The 26,143-nt window shown below is 39.4% G+C and overlaps 2 protein-coding genes across 2 annotated transcripts in view; one reads left to right on the top strand and one right to left on the bottom strand.

The window, feature by feature from the left end:
• Positions 1-2,932: 2,932 nt before the first annotated feature.
• The window catches only part of LOC307171400 (cyclic nucleotide-gated channel alpha-2-like), a gene marked incomplete at its 5' end in the record, with an annotated part of 57,764 nt that continues 34,553 nt past the window's right edge, over positions 2,933-26,143 (bottom strand). Inside the window, 4 exon segments of the mRNA XM_079893008.1 lie at positions 2,933-4,421; positions 4,563-4,669; positions 5,090-5,184; positions 5,187-5,196. Coding sequence (XP_079749134.1) covers positions 3,001-4,421; positions 4,563-4,669; positions 5,090-5,184; positions 5,187-5,196 — 1,633 coding nt within the window. The 3' untranslated portion in view covers positions 2,933-3,000.
• On the top strand, positions 14,959-17,838 carry LOC307170862 (uncharacterized protein; the record flags this gene model as incomplete). Its single annotated transcript, XM_079892173.1, has 4 exons — positions 14,959-15,168; positions 16,001-16,157; positions 16,692-17,068; positions 17,821-17,838. 4 exons carry the CDS (start codon positions 14,959-14,961, stop codon positions 17,836-17,838), a joined length of 762 nt encoding a protein of 253 aa, XP_079748299.1.

Genomic DNA, 26,143 nt, shown 5'->3' with positions numbered 1-26,143 from the left:
TTATTAAATATACATTTTATATAAAAAAAGTCTTGTTTTCTGACACTGTTTCCTGTGTTAATGCCAACTGCATCTATGTTGGCACAAGTGTGTATTTTTATTGGAATTTCTTATTTCACCCTAATCTTTTTCTTTCATAAATCTATTTTACACTAGTAACACAAAATAATTACACTCAGGACCTTAAGGACAAAATTGTCCCCATTGAAACCCATTAAAGTGGCAATTTTAACTATAAAATAATGCAGTCTTTATAAATAGGTTTTCGTTCTGTTGTCAAGGCTTCAAAATAAATAAAAAATTCTATTTTTTACAAGATGGTGCCATTTTCTCAGGTTTGGCCTATAAAGCAAATACTCGCTTGTTTCTTGTTTTCTTCTTCTGCGTATTAGGGCGCTTTCACACTTGGTTTGATTGCCTGTTCCGAACCCGAGTTCAATTGGAAAAATCGATTTACAAAAAATCGATTCACAAATAATAATAATAATCCTCCAAGAGTCTTCTTCTTCTTGAGGGCTCCGAGGTTACATTTTTTATGACAGTTTATTTTTTGACAGTTAAAAATCTGACTTCTGTTAAGTCATTCTTTTTCAATATTATTATTATTATTATAAATTCAATAAGTCATACAATAAAGAAAGCATGTTTAAATTCACATTTATGATATGGAAGACAACATAAAGTATTGACACATTTTAGTAATCTTCTTGGCAGTGAAATCCTCATATGTTCATATGTATATTATCCTATAACTCGAGCTCTGAAACATATGAATATACTGTAACGCAAGCAACTGTTTATATATTCATGCATAATGATTGACAGAATAACAAGCAAACTAGATACTTTCAAACCGTTATTTGGAACATTTTTAAATGTTTTAAAATTTTAATATTTTTTATTTAATCTGGTTAAAGTTGTGTTAAAGTGAGACAGATTTTCATCATTCAAAAAACACAAAACTACCTTATGTAACAGGTTCTAAAAAAATGTGTTATTAATGTGTTATTAATATATATATATATATATATATATATATATATATATATATATATATATATATTCACACTTCAATGGATATTAAGTACAACTGCAGTGACAAATATAAGTCATAATACCATGAATAAGACAAAATGTCCACTGATGATGTAACAGGACACGTTCTCAGCACCAGAGACTGCAGTGCATGCTGGGATTTGGTGACAGTAACACAAACATCAACACTGTTACTGAACTGAATGGAATCAACGTTGAACTGACTCAAAGTGAATAACATCATTATTATATTCTGTAGAGCTGCTTATAGATGAACTGAACTCATTTCATAGTTGATTCATAGTTGATTACACAGTTATTGAACTGAACTGAATCAACACTGAACTGACTTCAGCTGAACAATGACACTGTCGTCTTTTTAGATCTGCTTTACAGCAGAATTGATTTCTGTTTGTATCATTGATTATTATTTTGCTGTTTATCGCTGTAAAGCTGCTTTGAAACTATCTGTATTGTATAAAGCGCTGTATAAATAAAGTCAAAATGAAAAAGGAAATAGTGACAGATCTTTTCTTACATATTGTGACGTACATCCAAGTGTAAAAGATTATCAGTAAAGAAATAATGTAGTTCATCAGTTGGTGAATGGATGTTGCACTCAAAAATGAATGTGAGCTTGCAGTCGATTGTAGAGTTTAAGCAGATGAAATGATTGGATTAAATATTACAAGGATGAAATTTAAAAATAAATGTACATGGATGAATCGTTTACAATAAGATCTTTGTATTTTCAAAATAAATTTAATTTTATTCCAAATGCTTGGAAATTTCACTTTAACTTTTTACTTTTATATGCACCAATAATCTTGTGTAAATTTAATTTTACAAAAATAAAAGTTAAAGGATTTTCTCTACAATATAGCCCTGGGTCAAAAGAAAATTGATAAAGAACTTGATATAAGGACATGTAAGTATTAACAGTGTTGTTGTCAACTCTTTACTAGAAATTAGATTCTGTTGACTAGAAAGCACTGTGTTGCTGTGTCGCAGTTCAGAGGCTGCGTCCTTCGAAGGCCAGTTGTGTCACCGTAGTGTGACGAAGGCTGTCCCAATTCGAAGGCTCCTTCAAATGTGTCCTTTGTTTCTCATGAAATGAGGGATACCACAGATGGCTTATTCGCAGCCTTGCCTATCCCTGAATTATTATTATTTTTGAGAGAGAGAGAGAAATTGCTGAATTACCCTTTTAAACAGCCTTTGAATTGGGACACAGCCTGTATGTGTGTGTGTGTGTGTGTGTGTGTGTGTGTGTGTGTGTTACCAACTCCCTCTGCTGGACAGGCTCATGCAGTGTAAGGGAGGATGCTGTTACACACTATTTCCCAACCCTGCAGCACTAGTGAGAAAAACCTATACCAAAATATATTTAAAATACATTTATTTCACAAGTATACTACAAATCCGTTAACATATTTACTGACATATTGCTTGAGACTTACTGGTATAAATATTATAATTCAACTTTATTTGGAGTACTTCTTTATTGCACAATGCACTTTTTTTTTTAATATTAAGCCTAAAATGTTTTAATATCACAATTAGGAAGGATAGTATCAACCATGTTGGTTCTGTTCTGTTTACCCTAAGGGGGGTTATTGCTGCTCTTATCCATGCTAGACTGCATCTATGCCCAGGGAGTTCTTACCCAGAACAGAACCATATCGAACCATTTAATTGTATTTGTAAGAAGTGCAGTTAATTTTTTATGTGGGAATTTTTTTATTTTGGAAAACATCACACAATAAGCAAACAAAGTACAGGCAGGATGGCCAAAAATGTAAGAATTTTATGTATAACTAAGGTTTGTTCCATGACATTTATAAATATAAATGAAACAATTCCACTAACTGTTTTGACAGCTATAATTGTTGTAAAGTGTTAATATATTATTGCTATTGAGTGGTCATTAAGACTAGTACAAGGTTCTCTCTTAAAAGCAAGTGCTCAGAGTTGGATGTTGACCTCACTGTGTGTACCATCACCATCAATAGTGCTTTCATTGCCATCCGAGAGGAATCCGCTTCCAGAGTGATGTGTCCTACACTCCAATGCTGTAAGTCTCTGCTTCAGCCGCTGTTGAGTAGCTGTGTATTCAGCCAGTAACCGAGCAAACCGAGTCTGAAGTATTTCAAGAGAAGCTTCCAACCTCTCCACTTTCTCCTCAACCCGTTCTTCTCCCATTCCACCGGCCTCCAACTCCTCCAGCAGACCCTCTTTCAGGAGAATCTGTCTTCCCCTCTCTTCCAGAACTTTCTTAGCATCCGGATACTCCATTACAGCCTCCATCAGGTCATCCTTTGACAAACAAAAGAGGTCAGAGTAGCCAATGCTACGGATGTTAGCTGTACGACGGTTGCCCATTTTGCTCCCTTTGATGTTGAGGATGCTAATCTCGCCAAAGCAGCTGCCGCCCGTCAAGTGTGCATACTGGGTCACCCCATCATCAGCCACAACAGCAAGGCGACCCTCTTTAATGATGTACATCTCTTTTCCTATGTCTCCCTTTCGGCAGATGTAGTCTCCAGGGCTGAAGACCTGTGGCCGCAGCTTGAGCACCAGTTCCACTAAAAGCCCTGCCTCACAGTCCTGGAAGATACGGACCTTCTTCAATGTTTCTAAGTGCACATTGATGGCAATCTCAGCCCGCAGTTTGTTTGGCAGATTCTTTAGGACATCCTGCTCATCAATTGCTTTCTTGTTGGTCCACAAGTAGTCAAACCATTTGATGACTCTAGCTTCTAGCTCTTTGCTGACCTTTCTGAACTGCATGTAGTGTTTGATGGTGTCGATGTGAGCTTGGAACTCGGTCCGTGTGGCATTCATGTTTGATATCATGGCTCCTACGTTACCAATTATGGTGGCGAAAATGAGAACGTCAACAAGGAAATCAAAAACAACAAAAATATACTCCTCATCCCGCACCGGAGCTGACATTTCCCCAATGGTCGTCAAAGTGAGGGTTGACCAATAGAGGCAGTAGACATATCCTCGCGTGAGAGTCCCAAACTCATTGTCAGAAATGTTTGGGTAGACCCACTGGTCGGATCCAAAGCCCAGAGACTTGGAAATGGCAAAGTAGATGCAGGCATTCCAGTGAATGATGACTAGGATATAGAGCACCAAGATGCAAATGCGGAAAATGTTGGGGTAATTTGTGCGGGTCTCTGTACGGTCGAAGAACTCAAACAGGCGTGAGAAGCGCATCAGCCGATTGAAACGCAGCTCTGGTACGTGAATGCCAATGACGATGTAGGCTAGATCCGTGGGCAGTATGGATAGGAGGTCTAGCTTGAACTGCAAAGTATGAAAGTAGCTTTCTCTTAACTTTGTAAGGTCCTTCACCAGAAGACCCTGCTCAAGGAAACCTATAGTGAAGATACACATTGTCAATTCTTAATGATTGCTCATATACACTTAATTTTAGAACCAAAGCACCTATCTAATCAATAGTGCAAAGTGTCACAACAACTCTTTAAAAAACATGATAGATGCTAAAAGATTCTGACCTGTTCTCAGTCTTGCACAGGTGTCCAGTATATAAATGACATCAGAGAGATAATCCAAAACCAGCCACAGAATGAAGTTCCTGGTTTGAAGCTCATCAAAGCAGGCTCTGTGTTTGGGATATGAATAATGAAACACTATCAGCTTGAGTCAGGACTAACCCTTTCACATATGGCACAACAACACTTATTTACATTAATCATCATCAAAATGAGAGCCTAGATCACACACTCTTGCTCATGAGGTATAATTATACCGCTTGGATTTAATGGACAAACAGCTGCTACAAATAATTTCCTCACAGGCTATATACATGCAGTGTTCAGCATGCAAAATTAGTAGGTTAATTATTTCTTCCACTTTACTGTATATTAATTTACTGTATAATTTGCTGTCAAGTTTTTCATTGGAATCATTGGATTTATTTTAGGACCTTAGCTAAGAAATGCTATTGATGTTCAATATATCAGCTTTAAACTCCAAATAAATTGATTATAGTGTAGATAAATTAACATTTCTTTTGTCTTACCTAGCCACCACAAAGCAACAGTTGTACAATACAGCTGTGGCAATAACAAACAGCCAGCGGTAGTACAGGTCATCAGCAGGTGCCAGTATGAAAACACAGACTTTTTCCTGATAGCCAAATGCATTTCATAATTTTATGTGGTTGCATGTTTGTTAAAAAGGGCAATGGATATTTCATTCAGCTATGTATGAATCAACCTGGTCTCATGGGAAATGCGTACCTCTGCACACTTTTTTGCAGCGCCACAAATATGTACCACCCGGTACATATTGCTACAGTTTTGAAACACAAACGTCCACTGGAGTCGCTAAAGAGTGACATTTTTTTTATTTTTTTTATTCCTTTTACAAAGAAACAGCACTGCATTGAATACATTAACAAAAAAAAAAAAAAAAAAACAACAATAATAATAAAACATAGTCACTCCCTGAAAAATAGAGGAATATATCCTTCAATGAAAAGTTGAAATCACAGCTAATAGTAGGGTAGGAAGGGGAGGTCCACCTGCACCCGAAAGGTATATTTTTTTAACCTAGTTTTTTGTAATCCTTAAGGTGTCTAGAAAAGGAATTTTGATGTTCCCCACGCAAATTATTGTCCCATATGTGATTTTTTGTATCATCTTTTGTGTCCGTGCTTGATTTTCGGCAATACATCCTACAGACACAATCCACCCCATTTTCTCTTCGTCTTTGCTTGAGGAATGGATAGATATGAGGATTGTCATGATTAGATGATGTATGGTGCATTAAAACTCAAATAAATGCAAAAAAATGTAACAAATCGGTGACATTGGATCACTGGAACTCCTCCCCTATGGACCCTATTGATGTATGTTTTCTAACTTTTGTATTTTTATAGTCTTTATGATGTCTAATAAGCAAATGTTGATGATCCCTACTTGAAAAATTGTCACATGTTGGTCCAAATGAACATCTCCCATAATAAGGAGTTACTATTCAAACCGTTATATTGGTATTATATTTATTGAAACAAAACAGAAAACCCCTCATATAGTCAAATGTGTGTATATATAGGGTATAACAAATCCCCATTAGAATAAACTGAAATATAAAAAATTATTCTAATCAAAGGTCAAAAGGTCAAGGGCAATAATGTCAATAAATATTCATCATACAGCAGGTCTTCATAATCGACCTCTTGCTCCTCGTCTTCTTCACCATCTCCATCCATCTACTCGACTGTTTCCTCCAGCAAGTCAGTGAGTAAAGTGGGGAAGATAGGTCCACAAGACCACACTGGTTCCAGGGTACCCTCTTCAGTCTTTTCCCAGCCTTGGCCAGGATCATGGGGCTTGGGACACCAGAATATCGGTGTGGCTGCTCTCTTGTAGTTGGCCAGACGGTGGTCAACATGGTTGATGTGTGGGACCAGGTTGTCTCTCCAAGGCGGGAGCCAGGACAAATCCACCTTGAATCTGGTGGTAAGCCAATCTCAGGACGAATTAATCTGTGTTTGTTTGGTAACGCCTCGCTGCATGTTTAGGTTGCAGCTTTTTTGGTCTGAAATGTTTGGTTCCGGTTTGTTTCCGAAAAGTAAAGAGAGTTGCATGCATAAATCTCTCGTCCAGCTTCCTTTTTTTATACACAACAATTGGCGATGAGGATGGCTGAATTTTCTCTTCCTCCTCCACCTCCTTTCCTCACACTTTCCGGTGAGCCTACAATACCGTGGAATCGCTGGCATCAGTCTTTTGAAACATACCTACAAGCTACGGCACTAGCTGACGTTAGTGCAGTTCGGAAAACAGCATTGCTGAGGCACTGTTTAGGAGTCGAGGGACAACGGGCACTGGAGACGTTAACTGCCAACGGGACAAATACAGACTATGCAGGGACAGTGAAACTTTTAAAAGACCAGTTTGCTGCCCCACAGAGTGTTTTATTGAGACGGTTTATGTTTAGACAACGACACCAACTACCAGGGGAGTCCGTCCATCAGTACGTCTCCAACCTAAAAGGTTTTGCCAGCCATTGTAAATTCGGCGCATTGACAGACGAGATGATACGCGATCAACTGATTGAGCACACTACACAGGCTAAAATCAGGGAGACGTTGCTACTCGAATCAGACGACTTAACACTAGCTAAGGCTGTTGCCATTGCATTCCAAATTGAAAGTGCACACTCCCTGTGGTTCACCCACCATAATTCGCCATGTAACATCGGGGCCCATGCAATTCAAGTCATGTACAGTGAATATAAACACAGTGTGTATTCCCCTGCTGCTAGACACAGGTGCAAGTGTCTCCCTTCTGAATGCCAGTACATACCATAAGTTCTTTCATTCCTGTCCAAGCCCACTGCTGTCCTACATGGGTATGGTAACTCAAAAATTTACTTGTTGAGGTCCATCACAGTGACTGTTAGCTATGGCACTAGGGTCTTGCCCTCCTTTGTCTTCAATATGGCCCGACGAGGGGTGAATTTAATGGGGCTGGATCTGTTCATGGCATTGGGATTTTCACTCATTGACACAGGGGGGGCTGCCATTATGACTGTCGCTGCCGGACCGCATCAGAAGTGGTCATCACTGTTTGAAGGGCTGGGCTGTCTGTCTGCTTTTGCCCATCAACCCCTCATTGACTCGGTGACGCCAGTCGTCCAGCCACTGCGCTGTATTCCACTGGCCCTGAGGGATGGAGTGTCTGTTGAGCTGCAGCGGCTGCTGGATGCCGGTATCATTGAGCCGGTTGATGCTTCACCATGGATTTCAAATTTGGTTTGTAAGAAAGAAAACAGGGGCTCTGCGAGTCTGTGTGGACCTCCGCGCAGTAAATAAAGCTGTCATCCCAGACAGATACCCATTGCCCATGTCGGAGGAGCTCACGGCACAATTTCACGGCTCCACTGTCTTTTCGAAACTGGATCTCAGAGAGGGCTATCTCCAGGTGCCCCTCAACCCTGAAAGCAGAAACCTGACGGTCTTCATTACACACCTCGGTGTTTTCTGCTACACAAGGATGCCGTTTGGCCTTAGCTCCACCCCCTCCTGCTTTCAAAAGGCCATGACCTCAGTACTGGCAGGTATACCAGGTGTTGTTATTTACCTTGATGATGTGGTGGTACATGGTGCTACTACGGCTATCCATGACAGTCGCCTGCAGAGTGTGTTCGAAGCCCTCGCCAAGCACAGTTTAATCCTCAATGGCAGCAAATGTGTTTTTGCTGTGCCGTCTATTGAATGTGTAGGCTTCCGACTTTCCACTAAGGGCATCTCTTCCCTTCAATCTAATGTGGAGGCCATCCTCTACGTTCCGGAACCGACCCCGGCTACCCAGCTCGCTTCATTCCTGGGCATGACGGGCTACTACATGAAGTTCATGCCTCAGTATTCAGCCATAACAGCCCCACTGCGCCAGCTGCTTCGGAGAGATGAGCTGTGGGTCTGGTCATTAGAATGCACCAAGGCAGTGCAAACTCTTAAAGCTCAACTTACCTCACCTCCAGTGTTGGCACATTTTGACATATCCAGTCATACCCTGGTCACCTGTGACGCCTCGGCCATGGCGATAGGGGCTGTACTGTTACAAGTACAGAATGGCGTGGAGAGGCCTGTTGCATTCTCCTCCCGAGCTCTGAACCAACCCGAACAAAGATACTCAGTTGGGGAGCGGGAGGCACTTGCTTGTATGTGGGCTTGCGAGAGATGGCACCTCTACCTTTATGGCCGCCAGTTTACGCTGAGAACAGACCACCAGGCCTTGACAGCTCTGCTTTCCTCTTCTGGCACCGGGCACAGGCCTCTGAGACTGCATCGTTGGTATGACCGCCTCTGCCAATACAACTATACTCTACAGTTTCCCCCGGGCTTGGATAATGTCGTTGCAGACCTTCTCAGTTCCTGCCCAGGCCCTGCCTACCAGTGTCAACCACATTTGAGATTATTCTCACGCTACACACTCTGCTCGAGTCCACGGTCACTCTACAGGAACTGAAGGCAGCCTCAAAACAGGATCCAGTCATCTCCCAGCTCTGCATCTACAGTCGTCAGGGATGGCCACAGGAATTACCAGAGGAGCTGTTAGCATTTTCTCTGGTCAAGCAGGAGCTCTCTTGTTGGAATGAGACATGTGTTGCGCGTGGGTTTTGCACCGTGATTCCAGGGGCCCTTCGCGCCCGTGTGCTGGCCATGGCACATGATGGCCACCTGGGAATAGTGAAACTTAAACAGAGATGTCGCGACCTGGTGTGGTGGCCAGGCATAGACAAAGACATTGAGGCCCTTGTTAAAGAATGCCCAGCATGTCTTGTAAGTGGAAAGACTGGTCGTCGACCCCCGCCACCCCTGCAACCCCTGGCCTGGCCCTCAAAACCATGGGAGCATATGCAATTAGACATATGTGGCGAGATCCACGGTGCCCCCCACTATCAGCGGTTCTTGGTCATAGTGTATGGTTTACACTCCAACTGGCCTGAGCTGACCACTACCGGCTCTGTCACCTCCCAGGTCATTGTGGACTTTCTGGAGTCTCTCTTCTCCCGCTGGGGCCTTCCACAGACCATTACCACTGACAATGGTCCACAGTTTTTATCTGTGGAGTTTACTTCATACCTGGAGAACAGGGGGATTCGACACATCCGTACAGCCCTGTATCACCCACAGGCAAACGGCAGGGGGGAACGCTTCCATCAATCCCTAAAAAATGGCATCAGAGCACATCAGGCCCAGGGCTGTTCCTTTAAACAAGCCATACATCTAACACTGCTACACTACCGTGCTACCCAGCATTCAACCACATAGGTTTCCCCAGCCTCGCTCATGCTGGGTAGAGAGTTACACCTACCACTGGACAGGCTCCACCCCACCGCAGTCCAGAACACACTCACACCAATCAAAGCCTCAGTCACCCGCTGTCAGAAGCGGATGAAACAGTGGTTTGACAAGGGTCAGGATACCATATATCGCTGTGGCAGACTGGGTGAGAGCTCGCCGACCGCACAGGGAAAACATTTTGGTCCACTCCACAGCAAGTGGTCCGCCGACTGGGACCAGCCACATACCTCCTAGATGATGGCACCCGCTGGCACGCCAGCTGCCTTCAGAAGGTGCCAGCACCTCCTGCAATGTTAACTCAGAACAGCGGGGACATAATGCCACCCAGAGCGGAGCAGGAGGACTCCATACCACAAGCAGCCACACAGCCTGAAGATACTCCCTCATTGTCACACCCAGTGCCCCCATCATCTGCCCCTTTCCCCAGCCTCCCTACCACTGTTCGCCTCACCTTCAGCTGTGTGTTCTCCACAGCCAGTGCGCGCCAGGGCACGGCCCGATTACCTGAAGGACTTTGTGTCTACTTTTCATAGTTGAACCCACCAGAGAGGGGAAAATGTTATGTCCGCTCAGGACGAATTAATCTGTGTTCGTTTGGTAACACCTCGCTGCATGTTTAGGTTGCAGCTCTTTTGGTCTGAAGTGTTTGGTTCCGGTTTGTCCGAAAAGTAAAGAGAGTTGCATGCATAAATCCCTCGTCCAGCTTCCTTTTTTATACACAACAGTCTCATCCTCTCCAATATTTTTTTTCAGCATGATGCTGCGCACGTTCACAGATTTTTCGTGGGCCTGGCCATACATTACCCATGTAAAAGCCTCAATGTCCTCCACCACATCTGGCTCCTCAGACCACTGATCACCAAGTTTTCTGAGGACATAAATAATTATAGTATTGCAAAGTCACAATGTATCAATACCTATGTTAAGGATTAATTGCCATTACATGCTACAGGATATCTGACTAAAAATACTCACTTGAAGGCTGCATAGTACTTTGGATTACTCTGCAGCTTTTTCAGAGGCCCAACCTTCCCTTTGCCTCTAAAGGTACTTGTAACGTCTTCTCCTGTGAAGACTTATAGGCAGAGTATGGTTGTGCAGTAGTCTGCCCCCTTACATTCTGCCAGTTCGCTGACATTTAGGATCCGCCTGTGCTTTCCGGTCCCAATGTCGACGTACTAATTATTTATGTCCTCAGAAAACTTGGTGATCAGTGCTCTGTGGAGCCAGATGTGGTGGAGGACATTGAGGTATTTACATGTGTAATGTATGGCCAGGCCCGCGAAAAATCTGTGAACAACGTGTGCAGCATCATGCTGAAAAAAATGATTGGAGAGGATGAGATGCTTACCACCAGATTCAAGGTGGATCTGTCCCGGCTCCCGCCCTGCAGAGACAACCTGGTATCACATATCAACTGTGTCGACCACCGTCTGGCCAACTACAAGAGAGCAGCCACACCGATATTCTGGTGTCCCAAGCCCCATGATCCTGGCCAAGGCTGGGAAAAGACTGAAGAGGGTACCCTGGAACCAGTGTGGTCTTGTGGACCTATCCTCCCCACTTTACTCACTGACTTGCTGGAGGAAACAGTCGAGGAGATGGATGGAGATGGTGAAGAAGACGAGGAGCAAGAGGTTGATTTTGAAGACCTGCTATATGATGATTAGACATTATTGCCCTTGACCTTTTGACCTTTGATTAGAATGACTTTTTTCTATTTCAGTTTATTCTACTGTAATGGGGATTTGTTATACCCTATATATACACACATTTGACTATATGAGTGGTTTTCTGTTTTGTTTCAATAAATATAATACCGATATAACGGTTTGAATAGTAACTCCTTATTATGGGAGATGTTCATTTGGACCAACATGTGACAATATTTCAAGTATGGATCATCAACATTTGCTTATTAGACATCATAAAGACTATAAAAATACAAAAGTTAGAAAACATATATCAATAGGGTCCATAGGGGAGGAGTTCCAGTGATCCAATGTCACCGATTTGTTACATTTTTTTGCATTTATTTGAGTTTTAATGCACCATACATCATCTAATCATGACAATCCTAATATCTATCAATTCCTCATGCAAAGACGAAGAGAAAATGGGGTGGATTGTGTCTGTAGGATGTATTGTTCAGATTCTATGTAGATTTAAAGTTTTCATTTTTCACAGCCGAAAATCAAGCACAGACACAAAAGATGATACAAAAAATCACATATGGGACAATAATTTGCGTGGGGAACATCAAAATTACTTTACTAGACACCTTAAGGATTACAAAAAACTAGGTTAAAAAAATATACCTTTCGGGTGCAGGTGGACCTCCCCTTCCTACCAGACTATAAAGAGTGACATTGTTTATTCTTACGGCAGTTCGTGACGTCACGAAATATAAACTATTGATTCGTGTTCTTGAACACAAATTTCCCCCTTTTTTTCGTGTCACTCAGCACGACTTTCGATCTGTGATTTGTCATTATTATTATTATTATTTACTTTAGCACTACATTACTCAACATTTAATCAGAGATTTTTTTTGTCCTTGTTTTTATTGATTTATATTCTGTAGCTTCTCATCGTCAGTGATTCATTCCAGTCAAAATATAGTAAATATATTCTACCCGTTAATTAACGAGACTGCAGAGTTGTGCTACGGCTATTGCTTCTAAAAGTTGCTGTTTATTTTTTGAGAAATACCGTTTTTCTATCGGTTTGGTGTGTCAAATCTAACAGTAGCTAATCTACAGAACCCATGAGCCTTATCGCCTTACCATCAGTTTTAATTGTTTCTCCTTCGATTGTGAGAACGGGGATTCGTTTTGGATAGTAATTTAATTAAAATAAATTTAATTAATTTAATTTAATTAATTAGTGGATGCCAGCATTACCCGTGATCCTAAGCATCCGTTGCTATGGAGACGTAGCCAGTCCGCTTTGCGATTGGGTGATTTCTTTAGTGATTTCATTTCTCATTGCGCTCTGTCCAGGTAAGTTACGAGGTTCATAATAAGTAATGATCATGTTTTGTATAAATGTTATAATTGATGCATTTCTTTGTCATTAGACTCATGATCAGAGGTGGGTAGAGTACCCAAAAACTGTACTCAAGTAAAAGTACAAGTACTTAAAGAAATATTTACTCAAAGTAAAAGTAAAAGTAATAATCTTAATAGTTACTTGAGTAAGAGTAAAAAAGTATCCAATGAAAAAACTACTCAAGTAGCGAGTAACTTACTTCGGATCATATAGGCCTATATATATATATATATATATATATATATATATATATATATATGAATGAAGAGTTCAGATGCAAAAGCCTCTGAGTGCCATCTGAAACTTTCTTCTAAAACGAGCATTTTTATCAAGCTCGTATATTTAAGCTCTGTAATTTCACATTAATGACAATTAATAGGTACTTTTCAAGTACTTTAAGTGAAATAACTGAACATAAACATACAAGCTTGATAAAAATGCTCTTTTAGAAGAAAATTTCAGATGGTACTTATAGGCTTTTGCATCTGAAGTCGTCATATATATAAAATTATATTATTTAGATTTTTTTTTTTTTTTAAATGACTATTATTTTCATAAGTAGATAGGCTCTCTTTGCAACAAAAAGTAAAATCTGTAGCCCGAAAAAGAAAATCATTGCCTGTCCTTTGGTTTGTATAATAGTAACTTATTCAACTACATTTGGATTATTAGACAATGTCGAAATAAAGTGAATCTGCAGAGTGTTGCATTCAAAGCGTAATTGACACAAAGAAAGAGTTAAAGGAGAACTCCGGTCAATTTTAACATTGAGCTCATTTTATTGTACATTTGGAGTGCTGTCAATACAGAGAACAACTACAAAAATCGGTGTTGCCTACACCGAGTTATTCTATTTTTAAAATTTGCACCCTGTTGACTTCAATGGGGCAAGTACTAAACCTGCTTTTAGGCTCTTAACATCCTTGATGTGTCATTACAAGTGCACAGAAAATGTGAGTGATTCCTTCTGAGTGAACACGAGTGGATCTGACTGCAGTAGATGTGAAAGATATGTATAAAAATGATGTTATTTAAGCCAGCGCAAATACCTGTTTACATCCTGTTTTTCGGTTGAAGTCCAAAGTAGTCGATTGCCGAGTTCACGCGCATGATCATAGGTAACTAAACCTATGCGCGTGAACTCGGCAATCGACTACTTTGGACTTCAACCGAAAAACAGGATGTAAACAGGACGTGTTTCGCTTCAGACGATTCAGTGCGTGCAGGAACTGAACAGATCATTCAAACTGATTCGCGAACCGATTTAGACAGATCTGCCAACTTGTTTGATGAAGTCTTTGAACAGAATCGACTCAAAAGAGTGATTAATTTGTGAATTGAGCATCGCTCAAGCCCAGAAAAAAGATGCATCGCACTTACGCATTTAACAACACATATTGCATTAAAATAAAGTAAAGAGAGGAACGTCACCCAACGTAACGAAGTAAAAGTACAGTTTTTTCATTAGAAATGTAGGCCTACTCGAGTAAAAGTAATAAGTACCCACATTCAAATCTACTCTTAAAAGTACAATTTTTCCCAAAAAATACTCAAGTAAATGTAACGAAATAAATGTACTTCGTTACTACCCACCTCTGCTCATGATGTGTCAGTAATAACAATATAACTTGGCCTAACATTACTGCATAAATCTAGAATGAGAAACCCAAGATGTCACGCGCCTTTTAACAGTCATACTGGAAATAGGAAAAACATGACTTTACATGTGCTTGTAACTCTGCTGCTGTTGCTGTTTTATCAGTCAGTGGTTAGATCAGCGTAGCAGACAATAAACGGGACAAGGAACGTCGCGTATGGGACAAATCAATTAGGACGGACGTCCCGGCTAATAGGTGACACGTGACAGTTGGCATTAGCAAGTGGCTAGGTTAGGCAGTAGTACTAACCCCCTTTATAGTAACAACCTAGTTTTAAAGAATTCTACCTCTTGTTACTGGATCTCATGTTCCAAAAACAAGTTGTATTAAGGTTTTAATCTAATTGTTTACTTCATTTTAGAGATGCCAGGAAGTTCAAAGAAAATGTGCCCAGGGTGCAACACCCTAATAAGTGTTGCATACAAGGCTTGCCCACTTTGCAAACAACTGCAGCCATATAAAGCAAAAGTTGCAGCGAAGAGATGCAACTTTCAAAATAAAAAAAATGAATGGAAGGAGTCAGTCAAGAAAAACAACAACAGGACAGTTGTTCTCAATAGCAGCCATGTGTTGGTAAGGTTAGGTCAAAGTTCAGGATTCTAATAGGAATTTATGAAGCTAAGTCAATTAACACAGTAAAGTTTAACACTCAATAGCCATGTTTCCATGTAATTGTCAAGCGAACTTTTGAAATGTTTCGAAAAAGTATAAAATATCAATCAGGTGTATTTCTATCAACTGGGTTGGAGGGAATTAATTAAGATCCTGCGAGGGGATCCTCCGACACTGAAGCTGTCCCTAACCCGCCCCGTTTCCCACCAGCTTTGGGTTGCAAACAACAGGAGATGGGACCTCGGTGCTATGGGGGCCGTTACCGGCCTCACACCTTCCAGAGGCTGAGCCATGATCAGTAAGACTCAGGGTCCCGAGCAACACCGCCCAAGCGGTTTTCCATACACCACATTTCCCACACCGCATGTCAGATGGGGATTTAGTGCTGGGCTCTTCGCTCGCCGCTACTGAGGGTTTCCTGGTTAGTTTCTTTTCCCCCGCTTAGTATTGTGCCTGACTGCGTAAACAGCTGATCAGTGATGTGACTTAAATGTTCTTTATGTCAGAACTTGGGCAAAGCTGTTACCATGTTCCATTCAGCACATTAACTCTTTTTCGAAAAAGACAAAAACCACCTCAAGCGACCGTAAAATGTTTTTGCTAAATTGAGGACGTTTTTTCCCCAAATTTTGATGGAAACATGGCTGGTGAAACATGTAGTATAGTAATGAATTCCTTGATATGAGTTGTACATTTAATATGACCATTAAACTGTTGTCATTAAATTAATATTTAAATTAAATTATTGTATTCGGTGCATGTTTTTTTTTATTTAATAATGTTTTTATTTCAGCTTGACAAACTTGCTGCCCTTGATTTTTTCCCCATACTCCTTTTGGGGAAGAAGTGCAAAGGAAGCTTGGTGGCCGATGTCATCCTAGGAGGGGATTATATTTTGGATCCTGATTTGCTTCAGAGGGTTAAACATATGTATGAAGCTGTGCTAAAGAGTAAGTATTTTTTTACAAATATGAAGCTCTGGATTAATCTGAAAACACTGGTAACCCTAAGGAACCCAAAGGATTGTGAACCGACAAGTATCATTATCTTTATTTTTCTATTGATGCAAAGTATGAGCATTACTTTCAGCCATAATAGGATAGCAGCATGTGATCACCCAATTGTTTTCTTTAGCAGTTAAGCCAAGTCAACAAGCTAGATAAAAAGTAGGCAGAAAATCTAGAATGCTCTGATCAGACATTAAGAGACATTATTACCTTGACTGGGAACTCGATGACTATATTTGTTGATATAGACTGTAGATAATTTTTATTTATTTAAATTAATTTTTTAATTATAACATAACACACCTGTAATGTAGAAATCAATCTTATTATAAATACTAGCCTGTTATCATCACTCGCCCGCAGGTCCTCTTCCTTGTGGTTCAATAATTAGTCATAGGCTATATGGAATAAAGTTGCACTGAGATTAAGGCAAACTGTTTAATTTTTCTTGTGTGTGATGTTTGTCTTGTCTGCAAGTTCATTTTCAAAGACAGAAGAAGGCCACAAGTAGCACAGAAACTACTGATCCTCCCGAAGCCACTGCCACTGACACCAACGCCACTCCAGAAGCCACTGAGACCAACGCCACTCCAGAAGCCACTGAGACCAACGCCACTCCAGAAGCCACTGAGACCAACGCCACTCCAGAAGCCACTGAGACCAACGCCACTCCAGAAGCCACTGACACCAACGCCACTCCAGAAGCCACTGAGACCAACGCCACTCCAGAAGCCACTGAGACCAACGCCACTCCAGAAGCCACTGAGACCAACGCCACTCCAGAAGCCACTGACACCAACGCCACTCCAGAAGCCACTGAGACCAACGCCACTCCAGAAGCCACTGACACCAACGCCACTCCAGAAGCCACTGAGACCAACGCCACTCCAGATGCCACTGAGACCAACGCCACTCCAGAAGCCACTGAGACCAACGCCACTCCAGAAGCCACTGAGACCAACGCCACTCCAGAAGCCACTGAGACCAACGCCACTCCAGAAGCTACTGCCACTGAGACCACAGGCTCATCAAAAGCCACAAGACCCTGGGGCCAGAAAGCAAAAAAAAGACAAAGTGAAGTATATTTCCTTATTAGTCACTAATGTGTTATTAGAACTATGTTAATAAGTATGTTATCACAGAACTATGTTTTTTTAATATAGTACCAGTCAAAAGTTTGAACCCACCTACCCATCCAAGGGAAATGGGAAAGCGTGTCCAAACTTTTGACCGATACTGTATATTCTAAATTAGTAATAACTTACTGTATTTAAATATTAAGCATAGCGTCAGTTCTGGCAGGTCACATTAGTCAAGCTCGCATCAGCTGATCCACGTCTACCTATAGGAATACGACGCCTATTACTGTATACATATATAAGCTCCTTCAGTATTATCAGCAGCTGTCACGTTTCTCAGAAGCTAATTACCCTCCTCCATCCCCAGCTCCTCCTCTCGTCAGTCATTATAGCATTCTGATTACCCCTGAATCAGACTTAAATTCTCTTAATTATATTGTACATTAAAATTAATTAATGATATCTGCAATACATTAATTCAGACAAGCTTAAGTTTAAGTTTACGCTTTTCATTTATGCCCTTCCAGACTCTGTCTACGAATTAAAGCGAAGTAGCAGAGTCTGGTATTACCAGGCTAACACAGCCTAAGACTGCTTTAAAAAAAACTCGACTTGACTCGACAACTAGATGTTTGGAAAACAATAATCTGGATTTAGTGTTCATGCAGTGAGCACTAATGTAACCATTTTTACAAACAAGATACATACAAAGTTTACTTTACAATAACAGAAAATAATTTGGCTGTACGTATTGCTCATATGATGTAGACTGCTATCCGATCAATACTTCGGTTACCATCAAATATGTAGAAAAAGTACATTTTCATTCCTTAAATACATAAGGTATTACGTAGTAAGTTTTAAATGTTTAGGTAGGTCTTAATTATGTTGGAATTTATTGAATGGTACTTGTTGTAGTTCTTTGTTGTCTGTCTGACCAATATAAAACCTACAATTGCACACACAGTTCTGTAAATTAATGCACTTTTCAAGTAATTATTTTACTTTGATTTTCCTTCATAGCTTCATACTTTTTTGCAAGTATTGATGTGAAATAGGTCTGAAATTTCCTTCACAATGGTCTTAAAAAATGTCTTACAAATCTTACATTTTGCTTATTGAAACTTGCAGAAACCCTGAAAACATTAAGCTCCATCCACACACAAAATAGAATCAGCATTTTTTAAGCCATTACATCAACACCTCTCATAATAGGAGTGGGGGAACAGATTCCGACAGATGATTTTTTTGCCGTCGGATTCTGTTCCCCCTATCTTTCTTACACAATAAGGTTCAAATATTGCTCAAATTGCAGCAAATTACGATCCCTAATAGCCTAGTGGTCAGTGACCTGACAATGTTTGTTTGTTTTAGCTTTGGGTGATCCGAGTTCAAGTCCCGGGTCGTCGAACTTTACAATACTGTCCAATCATAATAAAAGGAAAAATAAATAAATATATTCTTTAAACTGATGCAAGTTAAGCTCCATCCACACACAAAATAGAATCAGCATATTTTAAGTCATTACATCAATACCTCTCATAATAGGAGTGGGGGAACGGATTCCGACAGATGTTTTTTTTGTCGTCGGATTCTGTTCCCCCCATATTTCTGACACACTGAGGTTCTAATATTTCTCAAATGTATGCTGTTTAAGCTCCATCCACCCACAGAATAGAATAAGCATATTTTAAGCCGATACATCAACATCTCTCATCATTGGGGTGGGGGAACGGATTTCGACAGCTGAACTATTTGCCGTCGGATTCTGTTCCCCCTATGTTTCTTACACAATAAGGTTCTAATATTGATCAAATTATAGCAAATCAGTAGCCTCAATAGCCTAGTGGTCAGTGATCTGACCCTTTCTTTGTTTTTTTTAGCTTTGGGCAACCCGAGTTCAAGTCCCGGGTCGTCGAACTTTACAATACTGTCCAATCATAATAAAAGGAAAAATAAATAAATATATTCTTTAAACTGATGCAAGTTAAGCTCCATCCACACACAAAATAGAATCAGCATATTTTAAGTCATTACATCAATACCTCTCATAATAGGAGTGGGGGAACGGATTCCGACAGATGTTTTTTTTGTCGTCGGATTCTGTTCCCCACATATTTCTGACACACTGAGGTTCTAATATTTCTCAAATTTATGCTGTTTAAGCTCCATCCACCCACAGAATAGAATAAGCATATTTTAACTTGCATCAGTTTAAAGAATATATTTATTTATTTTTCCTTTTATTATGATTGGACAGTATAGTAGAGTTCGATGACCCGGGACTTGAACTCCGGTCGCATAAGCTAAAAAAAAAAAAAAAAAATGGTCAGGTCACTGACCACTAGGCTATTGAGGCAAGAAATTTGCTGCAATTTGATCAATATTAGAACCTTGAGTAAGAAAAATAGGGGGAACTGAATCCGACGGCAAATAGTTCAGCTGTCGAAATCCGTTCCCCCACCCCAATGATGAGAGGTGTTGATGTATCGGCTTAAAATATGCTGATTCTATTTTGTGTGTGGATGGAGCTTATCTTGCATCAGTTTAAAGAATATATTTATTTATTTTTCCTTTTATTATGATTGGACAGTATAGTAAAGTTCGACGATCCGGGACTTGAACTCGGGTCGCCCAAAGCTAAAACAAACAAACATTGTCAGGTCACTGACCACTAGGCTATTAGGGATCACAATTTGCCGTAATTTGAGAAATATTAGAACCTCAGTGTGTCAGAAACATAGGGGGAACAGAATCCGAAGGCAAATAGTTCAGCTGTCGAAATCCGTTCTCCCACTCCCATTATGAGAGGTGTTGATGTAATGGCTTAAAAAATGCTGATTCTATTTTGTGTGTGGATGGAGCTTAACTTGCATCAGTTTAAAGAATATATTTATTTATTTTTCCTTTTATTATGATTGGACAGTATTGTAAAGTTCGACGACCCGGGACTTGAACTCGGGTTGCCCAAAGCTAAAAAAAACAAAAAAAATTGGCAGGTCACTGACCACTAGGCTATTGAGGCTACTAATTTACTACAATTTGATCAATATTAGAACCTTATTGTGTAAGAAACATAGGGGGAACAGAATCCAACGGCAAATAGTTCAGCTGTCGAAATCCGTTCCCCCACCCCAATGATGAGAGGTGTTGATGTATCGGCTTAAAATATGCTGATTCCATTTTGTGTGTGGATGGAGCTTAACTTGCATCAGTTTAAAGAATATATTTATTTATTTTTCCTTTTATTATGATTGGACAGTATAGTAAAGTTCGACGAACCGGGACTTGAACTCGGGTCGCCCAAAGCTAAAAAAAAAACAAAAAAATGGTCAGGTCACTGACCACTAGGCTATTGAGGCTACTAATTTGCTACAATTTGGTCAATATTAGAACCTTATTGTGTAAGAAACATAGGGGGAACAGAATCCGACGGCAAATAGTTCAGCTGTCGAAATCCATTCCCCCACCCCAAAGATGAGATATGTTGATGTATCGGCTTAAAATATGCTTATTCTATTCTGTGGGTGGATGGAGCTTAAACAGCATAAATTTGAGAAATATTAGAACCTCAGTGTATCAGAAATATAGGGGGAACAGAATCCGACGGCAAAAAAAACATCTGTTGGAATCCGTTCCCCCACTCCCATTATGAGAGGTATTGATGTAATGGCTTAAAAAAATGCAGATTGATTTGATTTGATTTGATTTGAATGCTTTATTTCGGACATAAACATAAAACAAGTAACAAAGAAAGTAAACTGAAAAATAAAAAAGACAAACAAACCAACAATTAATGATAATAATATGAAACCAACATGTCCGAAAAGGAGTAGGATGAAGCATAAGCTTATTAAAACCTACCCCTTCTCCACTATTCAAGAAACAATCAGTTTTCCCTAATAAACATATTTACATAATACCTATCTACAAAAAATAGAAAATAAATAAATTAAGCAAACACATACATAAATTATTTACAAAAACACCCAATTGCTAACTCCCTTCCTCCTCCCTGTACCTTGTGAAAACCATGTGTTTGTACTGATTCTATTTTGTGTGTGGATGGAGCTTAACTTGCATCAGTTTAAAGAATGTTTTTTTTTTTTTTTTTTTTGCCTTTTATTATGATAGGACAGTATAGTAAAGTTCGATGACACGGGCCTTGAACTCGGGTCGCCCAAAGCTAAAAAAAAAAAAAAAAAAACATTGTCAGGTTACTGACCACTAGGCTATTGGGGCAAGAAATTTGCTGTAATTTGATCAATATTATAACCTTATTCAGTAAGAAACATGGGGAGAACTGAATCCGATGGCAAATAGTTCAGCTGTCGAAATCCGTTCCCCCACCCCAATGATGAGAGGTGTTGATGTATCGGCTTAAAATATGCTGATTCTATTTTGTGTGTGGATGGAACTTAACTTGCATCAGTTTAAAGAATATATTTATTTATTTTTCATTTTATTATGATTGGACAGTATTGTAAAGTTCGATGACCGGGGACTTGAAAACGGGTCGCCCAAACCTAAAAAAAAACAAAAACATTGTCATGTCACTGACCACTAGGCTATTGAGGCTAGCAAATTGCTGCAATTTGATCAATATTAGAACCTTATTGTGTAAGAAACATAGGGGGAACAGAATCCGACGGCAAATAGTTCAGCTGTCGACATCCGTTCCCCCACCCCAATGATGAAAGATGTTGATGTATCGGCTTAAAATATGCTTATTCTATTCTGTGGGTGGGTGGAGCTTGAACAGCATAAATTTGAGAAATATTAGAACCTCAGTGTGTCAGAAATATGGGGGGAACAGAATCCGACGGCAAAAAAAACATCTGTCGGAATCTGTTCTCCCACTCCCATTATGAGAGGTGTTGATGTAATGGCTTAAAAAATGCTGATTCTATTTTGTGTGTGGATGGAGCTTAACTTGCATCAGTTTAAAGAATATATTTATTTATTTTTCCTTTTATTATGATTGGACAGTATAGTAGAGTTCGATGACCCGGGACTTGAACTCGGGTCGCCCAAAGCTAAAAAAAAAAAAAAAACATTGTCAGGTCACTGACCACTAGGCTATTGAGGCAAGAAATTTGCTGTAATTTTATCAATATTATAACCTTATTCAGTAAGAAACATAGGGGGAACAGAATCCGACGGCAAGTAGTTCCGCTGTGGAAATCCGTTCCCCCACCCCAATGATGAGAGGTGTTGATGTATCGGCTTAAAATATGCTGATTCTATTTTGTGTGTGGATGGAGCTTAACTTGCATCAGTTTAAAGAATATATTTATTTATTTTTCCTTTTATTATGATTGGACAGTATTGTAAAGTTCGACGACCCGGGACTTGAACTCGGGTTGCCCAAAGCTAAAAAAAAACAAAAAAATTGGCAGGTCACTGACCACTAGGCTATTGAGGCTACTAATTTGCTACAATTTGATCAATATTAGAACCTTATTGTGTAAGAAACATAGGGGGAACAGAATCCGACGGCAAATAGTTCAGCTGTCGAAATCCGTTCCCCCACCCCAAAGATGAGATATGTTGATATATCGGCTTAAAATGTGCTCATTCTATTCTGTGGGTGGATGGAGCTTAAACAGCATCAATTTGAGAAATATTAGAACCTCAGTGTGTCAGAAATATGGGGGGAACAGAATCCGACGACAAAAAAAACATCTGTCGGAATCCGTTCCCCCACTCCTATTATGAGAGGTATTGATGTAATGGCTTAAAATATGCTGATTCTATTTTGTGTGTGGACTGTGGATGGATCTTAACTTGCATCAGTTTAAAGAATATATTTATTTATTTTTCCTTTTATTATGATTTGACAGTATTGTAAAGTTCGACGACCCGGGACTTGAACTCGGGTTACCCAAAGCTAAAAAAAACAAAGAAAGGGTCAGGTCACTGACCACTAGGCTATTGAGGCTACTAATTTGCTATAATTTGATCAATATTAGAACCTTATTGTGTAAGAAACATAGGGGGAACAGAATCCGACGACAAAAAAAAAAGCTGTCGGAATCCGTTCCCCCACTCCCATTATGAGAGGTGTTGATGTAATGGCTTAAAAAAATGCTGATTCTATTTTGTGTGTGGATGGAGCTTAACTTGCATCAGTTTAAAGAATATGTTTATTTATTTTTCCTTTTATTATGATTGGACAGTATAGTAGAGTTCGATGACCCGGGACTTGAACTCGGGTCGCATAAGCTAAAAAAAACAAAAAAATGGTCAGGTCACTGACCACTAGGCTATTGAGGCTACTAATTTGTTACAATTTGATCAATATTAGAACCTTATTGTGTAAGAAACATAGGGGGAACAGAATCCGACGGCAAATAGTTCAGCTGTCGAAATCCGTTCCCCCACCCCAATGATGAGAGATGTTGATGTATCGGCTTAAAATATGCTTATTCTATTCTGTGGGTGGATGGAGCTTAAACAGCATCAATTTGAGAAATATTAGAACCTCAGTGTGTCAGAAATATGGGGGGAACAGAATCCGACGGCAAAAAAAACAGCTGTCGGGATCTGTTCCCCAACTCCCATTATGAGAGGTGTTGATGTATGGCTTAAAAAATGCTGATACTCTTTTGTGTGTGGATGGAGCTTAACTTGCATCAGTTTAAAGAATATATTTATTTATTTTTCCTTTTATTATGATTGGACAGTATAGTAAAGTTCAACGACACGGGACTTGAACTCGGGTCGCCCAAAGCTAAAACAAACAAACATTGTCAGGTCACTGACCACTAGCCTATTAGGGATCACAATTTGCTGCAATTTGAGAAATATTAGAACCTCAGTGTGTCAGAAACATAGGGGGAACAGAATCCGATGGCAAATAGTTCAGCTGTCGAAATCCGTTCTCCCACTCCCATTATGAGAGGTGTTGATGTAATGGCTTAAAAAATGCTGATTCTATTTTGTGTGTGGATGGAGCTTAACTTGCATCAGTTTAAAGAATGTTTTTTTTTTTTTTGCCTTTTATTATGTATAGTAAAGTTCGATGACACGGGCCTTGAAGTCGGGTCGCCCAAAGCTATAAAAAAAACAAAAAAAACATTGTCAGGTCACTGACCACTAGGCTATTGAGGCAAGAAATTTGCTGCAATTTGATCAATATTATAACCTTATTCAGTAAGTAACATAGGGGGAACTGAATCCGACGGCAAATAGTTCTATATACTCTTGTGGATAGAGTCACTAAAAGGGGGTGCAGTCAATTATGGTCAAAATTGATTTTCACCTATTTAGCAGTTATATATTTAAAATATTATCACACAAATGCGATTAACATCCACTTATATCCCTACGTGTAGTCTTAATTCAGTATTTATAACTTCCGATTCTAAGTAATAAGTTATATTGATTTAAACTACAATTCCCTATAGCAGCGCAATGCGGCTTGATACAAATTAGCGTCATATTTGTAGTTCTTCCAGTTAGCAAAGTATTGCTGTAAATAGGGTTGTAAAAAGATACATCTACGGAATATATCAAACATATAGTGCAGGCGAAGACGTACTTACACTGTATTTAGATGATCTATGTTAAGAAAAAGTAAGATTGTTAGTTTATTTCAGATATTTTGGAGTAGCTTACTAAAAACATTAGCAGCACCACAGCTCGTCCTGTTGGCAAAATAGGGGTTTAAAGTAGGGTTTTAAAACCATCTATTAGCAGAATAAAGGTTTTACTGCAACCGAAGTTTTAAAACGTTTGTTTGGCCATATGGCTTTACTAAACTGCCCCACTTTGTGCTTAAAAATGTGCTGTTAGCATAGCTAAACAATCGTGCATTTTGTGTTAGCAGCTAGGATTAATGTGCTTCATATGAATAATGGTATTTGGGTGAATATGGCGTTGTTTGTATTTAGTTTGCGTATACTTTCGGACGCGAAAACTATTTACTATAGTAAATTTTAGTATAGGCTACTGTATTATAGTATTTACTGTTAATAAATGCTACATATTACTATAATTTTTATATTACAACTATAGAATAACAAATAGTATTTCCTATAAATTACTTTACTATTTTTTCATGCTGACAATCGGTGCTTAAAAATAAGACTAGCCTACCCTATATATATGTTTTGACAAAGTAAAAACGGATGTATGTTCTCCTTCATAGTATCTGCAACCACTTCCCCAAAGCATTTTGGAAAAGTTGTATAATTGTGTACAGGCAAAATAGTTGAAAGTGGTACAAGAATACTAATAAAATGGGGTCATTCTCTATCTATCTGTCAGTATGTTTGTGTGATGTCATCCATGAGATGTCTTCATTTTTTTCCCTCACCATCCTTAGTGATGGCACTGTCCATATGGTATATGCCATGATCCAACAGTTGTTTGCATCCATGTTTTTTAAAAAGCAAAAATGGTGTTATCTGTGCCACAAAAGGCAAATTAAATAATTAACCACAATTATAGTCCATTTCACTTATTAAGCCTATAATCAAAAGGTTCAATGACAACATCACTGAGCGTGCAGCATCAGGTTTGCAAGTTCAGCTAGACTATGTATTGCATGTGATCTTACATGTGTTGTAACAAAAAAAAAGAAGTGTATTCTATTGTTGATCCATTTGTCAACGTAGAAAATGTGGTGAACAAACGTGTACAAGATCAAATTTACAAATTATAACAAACTGAAATAAGTACGATAATTGTTTTACTAAAGAAATTAAGAATCAGTCAGGCAGTGATAGAAAATTCAGGTTCAAGGTTTTATTATTTACAATGGGGAGAGAGCCTGGCTTCAAAATAGATTCACAAACTTATCTGACTAGACCAGAGAACCTCAGATTTAAGTTACTTCTTTGAAAG

Source organism: Squalius cephalus (genome assembly GCF_949319135.1).
Source record: "Squalius cephalus genome assembly, chromosome: 14".
In the NCBI taxonomy this organism is placed as follows: domain Eukaryota; kingdom Metazoa; phylum Chordata; class Actinopteri; order Cypriniformes; family Leuciscidae; genus Squalius; species Squalius cephalus.
Note: the sequence above shows the minus strand (reverse complement) of the source record. Positions and strands in the feature narration are given on the sequence as shown.